Source organism: Eurypyga helias, unplaced genomic scaffold (assembly GCF_000690775.1).
Source record: "Eurypyga helias isolate BGI_N326 unplaced genomic scaffold, ASM69077v1 scaffold25258, whole genome shotgun sequence".
Classification (NCBI taxonomy): Eukaryota; Metazoa; Chordata; class Aves; order Eurypygiformes; family Eurypygidae; genus Eurypyga; species Eurypyga helias.
This window is the reverse complement of record NW_010267917.1, coordinates 30,929-36,996: the sequence shown is the minus strand read 5'-3', so window position 1 is coordinate 36,996 and position 6,068 is coordinate 30,929. Positions and strand designations below refer to the sequence as shown.

At 41.8% G+C, this 6,068-nt stretch overlaps 1 protein-coding gene across 1 annotated transcript in view; it reads left to right on the top strand.

Moving 5' to 3' along the window:
- Window positions 1–205: 205 nt before the first annotated feature.
- The window catches only part of SEPT7 (septin 7), a 29,974-nt gene continuing 24,111 nt past the window's right edge, over window positions 206–6,068 (top strand). Inside the window, exons 1-2 of the mRNA XM_010157592.1 lie at window positions 206–218; window positions 1,864–1,970. Coding sequence (XP_010155894.1) covers window positions 206–218; window positions 1,864–1,970 — 120 coding nt within the window. The remainder of the gene's footprint in view (window positions 219–1,863; window positions 1,971–6,068) is intronic.

Below are 6,068 nucleotides of genomic sequence, written 5' to 3'. Positions count from 1 at the left end.
CGGCAGCCAGCCCCAACTCGCAGCACGGGTTGGCTCAGCTCTTGGACAGGGTGTGGATTAAGGAACAAGCACTGCTAATGACTTTGCCGGCCTGCAGGAGCTCTGGTTGCGATGGTTCATCAGCTGCTAACCCGTTTACAGTACAGCTGATCAGATTGCTCTGTTGGGCACTGCGGAGACTTTGAGCTGCGCTGGTATAATCGCCATGGCTGATGGGTGTAAGCCAGCTTCTGTATGAAACCGAGCCAGCTATTGCAGTGGAGAGACCGTCTCGCCTGCCTGAGGCTCCTAACCACTTGCTGGTCTGTAACTCTGTTACTTGCATTAATCCAGGGCGTTTATCCCCACAGTTGTGAAGCTGAGTTTTGTCTTTAAATCAACCACTATTTGTTTGGGGAGGGGGAGGATTAACAGGTTAGGTTTTTTGTTTTAAGTGTGCGGGCAGTGAAGCTCACTCTCCTCCCTTAGTGAAAGGATGTCACTAGTAGTTTGCACCCAAATTCGTTAATTTAAGAGCAGGTTTCTGTGTGACTGTTTCAGTTTAGGTCAGTGTACTAACAGCACTGAATATGAAAACTTGGAATCGTTTGGGTTGGAAGGGACCTTAAAGACCATCCAGTTCCAACCCCCCTGCCATGGGCAGGGACACCTTCCACTAGACCAGGTTGCTCCAAGCCTCATCCAGCCTGGCCTTGAACACTTCCAGGGATGGGGCATCCACAGCTTCTCTGGGCAACCTGTGCCAGTGCCTCACCACCCTCTCCGGGAAGAACTTCTTCCTGATATCTAATCTAAACCCCCCCCCTTTCAATTTAACCCCGTTCCCCCTTGTCCTGTCACTACAGACCCTTGTAAAAAGTCCCCCCCAGCTTCCTTGTAGCCCCTTCAGGCACTGGAAGGTGCTATAAGGTCTCCCCGGAGCCTTCTCTTCTCCAGGCTGAACAAGCCCACCTCTCCCAGCCTGTCCCCAGAGCAGAGGGGCTCCAGCCCTCGGAGCATCTTCGTGCCCTCCTCTGGACTCGCTCCAACAGGGTTAAAGCATAAAAGCATAAAGCACAAATTAAAGCATAATTTCTATATACTTTTGTCTTAGTTCTCATGCCAGTGTGGATTATGTTGAAGTAGCTCCTTTGCAATAGAAAAGCAAATGTGAAGCAGGAGACTTGTCTTTTTAAATAGTGTAATAAGTAGTTGATCTGAAATTCTTGCTCCTGTCTCTGTAGAGCTGTAAATGGGAGATAATCTTTGCTGTGGGAATTGTGACTTTTTTGGCAGTAGCGTCTCCGGATTCTTTAGAGAGGCTGACTTATTTTTGCTGATGAACAAATTACCAAAAAACGACTAAACGGAATGCAATCCCTCTTCCCTGCCCCAACAACAACAAAATTCTCAGGCAAACCACGTAGTTCTGGAACATCATTTTAGCTTTTGTGGCTTTAGTAGTTAGACCAAAATAATCTCGATCTCTCTTTCTCTCTCTTCCCCGCTCCCCGTAGGATAAGGCCCTCAAATAACACTTGAAATAAAGGAGATGGCTGTGGCAGCTTTAGGGTTACGGTAGGAAGTCTTACCAGGAAGACAGCTGGTGTGTAACATTTAACGTGGGGTAATAGCAGATCAGCGGAGAAGTGCTAAATGCACTCAGGACTCAATATGGTCGAAACAGTGGATGTGTGTAAAATCCAGTCATGACAGCTGGATTTGCAGAGTTTTCCTCGAAATTAGGAAGGTGGTAGCTTCTCAAAGCCTTGGAGCGCAGTGCATGTTTTCAGGTACCACATTTCAAGAGTGTTTGAAATGTAGATGTGTTTATCCTCTGTGTGATACTCCTGGTTTTATTGAAACTGTTCTGTTTTCTTCCAGGTGAATCCGGACTGGGAAAATCAACATTAATCAACTCATTATTCTTAACAGAATTGTATTCTCCAGAGTATCCAGGTCCTTCACACAGAATTAAAAAGACTGTACAGGTATGTCTGGGGGGGGGGAAAACCTGCGGCTTGAAGCATGTAACTTGCAGTGTGGTAACGTAAGGTGACGCAGTTGTCACGTAAGCACCTGTATTTCAAATCAGCTTAGCCGTGGTGTGAACCACTAAGAAATACTCGCTGTGCCTTAGCGATACAAAACTTCCAGGTTCTGAAACTTGTACCCTGTTGAAACGTGGGAGCCCTGAAGTGAAGGTCTTTGTATGCTGCCTGTACTTTAGAAACATCAGGTGGGTGCAGTCCTGTTTGGAAATGGAATGCCTTACCGTAATTAAAATACTGCATATATCTGAAGAAATACGTAGATGTGCAGTAAAACCCTTGACCGCTTAAGGAAGACTTTCAGAAACCATCTACCTAGGGATTTGCCATAAGTGTAAGGACCCACTGTATAAAGGTATCCAACAGTCTTCTGCAGCCCGTATCCTTTGTGGTACGCTTTTTGCCTGTTGTACGTTGTTGTTCTGTAACAGGTTTGGGACTAGGCTGAACCTGGCTGACTTTAAGCCCTAGGCCTGTATAGGCAAAGATGAGGTTCCTGCAAGTGCATGAAACAACTGAATACTTAGTCAAAGAGTGGAAAACTGAACCTGATCCATCTGTTTTGTGTAATAATTTGCTAGTGATCAATTATATTTTATCCCAAGAGAAAGAGCATGTGTTTTGTATTATAAAATGATTATTTAAAAAACTCAAAACACTATTCCTAAGAAATAATTAAATATTGTTACCTGTAGTTTACGAAATAGTTACGTTTGGGTGGGCTATTTTCTGCCTTAGGGGCTGAATAAGGATGCATGAGCCCCGTTCATCTCTCTTGATGCACAACAGGCACTTGTTTAAGATTTTGGTGGAGATAGCTTGTGATAATCTAACTTGGTAGACATGAGGGGTGGGGATGCTCAGCATTGCTGCTGTTTGTTATCCAGCAGAGTTCCTCCAGCTGTGAAACACGTCTCCAATGGCGTCAGCTGTGGCTGAAGTGACTGGGCAGTGGCAGAATTGTGGTTAAGCCTTGCGTTGGGTTAGGAGGGTACACAAGGTGCTAAAGAGAAGCCATAAAACTTCCTGCTTTTTCTATTCAGTGGAATCACATAACTGTGGTCCAGTGCTCTGATTCCCCGACCTGACTGTTTTGTGGGGTTTTTGTTGGCTTTTGTTTGGGGGTTTGGGTAAGAATGGTTTTTTTGTGGGTTAGTTTATTTTCCAAATCTAATCTTAGAACACTGAATAATTGCCAGAGGGCCAGGAAATGTTACTCTTATACGAAAAAGGTTAAATGACACTGCTTGTCAACACATCATCAGTGTACAATGCTAATAGAAAATGCATTTGTTGCAGAATACAATTTTTTTTAATTTGGTAGAAGACTTTTGAACACCCTGAGTTTTATTAACAATACTTGTTTTTTTTTTTTACACTTGAGTCATGTCTGTTAGGCTATTTTACTAGTTCAATGTAAAAACATAGTGACTGAGAAAATGGACTTAAAAAGCAGGGACATTAGAGCATTGTTTGAATTAGAAGGGTTGAATTTATGTGCCTGTTTCAAAGAGATGTTTTAAGTGGGCTGGAAAAGGTGCCAAAGAGTTAAGCTCTGGTATAATAGGCTTATTAATGAAATAATCAGTGAACGTTGGAAAACTTATGTAGAAGAGCGATTTCTTTATTGGAAGAGAGACTGTTGGTTACACATAACAGGGTTACAGTTCAGTTCATTGAATTATCATTTAAATAACAGTGAGTATCATCCCTCTCATTGGAAGATTTATGTATTTTTTTAACTGAGAGCTGTCATAGAAAGAATTTAAACACAAGCTGGACTTAACAAAAAAACCCAAACCTCACGGCATCTTTCAAAGATAACTTAGTCCCACCCTGGCCAAAGGTGGATCAGTGTAAGAAAAACTAAAACCCTCTGTGTGTGTGTGTAGCTTCTGTAATCTGAGTTAAGTATTTTTATCTGTTTGGTGGCAAGATTAGATGATCTGTTCATCCTGACCTTTTGAGCTCTTCAGTGGTGGTTTGATTTTTATTCTTTTACTGGTTGAAGAAGAATCCCTTCTTAATTTTTTTAAGCTTCAGTTCATTTTTTAATATTTTTTTTTTTTAAGCATGTAATTTTTTTTTCTTAGGCCGAAGGAAGAGAGTCTTGAACAGAGCCCTGGCTGAAAAGCCGTTGCATTTTTCCCTACTTCCACTGGGTGGGTTAAAGCCTGAGGGTGGCTGAGAGCTAGCCAAAACTTTTGTCCGTAGTGAATGGGGTCTGTCATAACTTAGCAAATTAAAAGTATTTTATTCCAACTACATTAAGACCACCTTCCCCCTTAGAAACTATTGTTTACTTTATCTAATGAGGTCAGGTTTTTTTGTTTGAGTGCAATTGTAGTGTAGCATTGCTTTGCTTTCAGTTACTTGTTGTGACAGATGAAAAATCAGTAAGCATAGCATCTTAAAAAGGAAACTGAAGCTCTCTTATTTCAGTGTCAATATTGAAGTGAGGATATAATTATTTCCCCCTACTACCTTGAACATTGTGTGTGCAAACAACTATATGATGTGGAGGTGATTTCAGTCGAATATTAAATCAATTAACAGTGGGGGCTGCTGTTTGCATCCATAGGATTTGTACTGTTTGCCAGTGTAGACCTTTCTGAGCTGAGGATGTCAAGAGGTGAGACAGACCACCAGAGCATCCTAAAATCTTGGTGGTGATAATTGCCTGCTCTTGTGTGGTGGGAATAACTTCTTCATCAGGAATTGTGTAAGAGAGTCTTACATAGACAAACTGTGGTTTGGGCTTGAAAAAATTGCAGTCTGAACTTGTTTTATGAGGCAGGTCCTTTGTATAAATTTAATGGAAAACACAGAAGAACACTTAACACTAAGTGATTTGATGTCAGACAATTCAAAGGAGACTCCTTGAGAACTGATGGTTTCCTGGAGAAATATGTTTTCTCTGATCACTAGTTGACTGTCTTAAATGCAGTATGGTAAAGACTTGCTTCATCCATTGGAAGTAGTCACGCCGTGACAAGCATCATGTCACGAATGCAGTGTAGTAACTGCCAAGGAGACCCGTGTGACCCAGTTGACTGGAGTGCATGGGAAAATGGCTCTTTGGAGGAGACTTTTATTAAAAAGTTTTAAATTCCAAGACTTGAACTAATGTTTTCCATGAATCCCTTGGGAATACTTGCAAATCAGATGATAGGATGTAGTTGGATGCTTAACTATGAATGACACTAGTTTACAGTGATTTTCTGGATCTTTTCCAGATGTTGCTGCTCTCTGTGCCTTTGACCATGTATGGACACATCCACTTAGTTTAGAAAAATGCAACTTTACAGAGGCCTTATGGCAGGTTCTTCACCTACTGTCTCTTACCAGTGGGGTCCGCCACGTACAGCGTATGATGGGTATGGTCTGATGGTCCACAACACAAGCATAGGACACTTAATTTGTCCAACTAATGTTTCTTGTGTTGTTTGAAAAACCTGTTCTGGTAGCAAGATATCTACGTGAATTTATGAAACAAAAGAATAAATTTAATTCCTCACCACCCACTAAGGTATTAGCACTGTCTGCAGAGATTCAGTTACTGCAAGCAACTTGTCAGAAGGTCACTTCACAAATTCAGCCACACTTATGTTTTACAAACATACAGAATCAGGAAAAATGTCAGGCGTGGCATTTCTGAGGATCTCCTGACCTTCCTTTTCCTTTTTCACAAACATGTTCAAGATAATGTGTTATTAATTGCTGCTTTTGTAAAAGCATTCCATCGCGAGTGCTTAATAATTTAATGGTTCTTGCTGGGAATTTTTGTGCTGGAGAATAAGGCTGATACCTTGTGGTACTTGGGAAGAGTACGGCTCTTCACATTATCATCTCTAGTGTTCTGAAAGTGTTACGGGTTTCTGGTACTTGCAGAGAGCTTGGTTATAGGAGGGCCGTGTGGTTACTATACGCAAGATAGCAAAAAAGAATGTGAGGAATCAGAAGTTAATCTCCTGTGTGCTAAAGCTTGCGAGTAGTAAACTCTTGGCTGAGTTGTCTGTGTGGCTGGGGATTACTGTC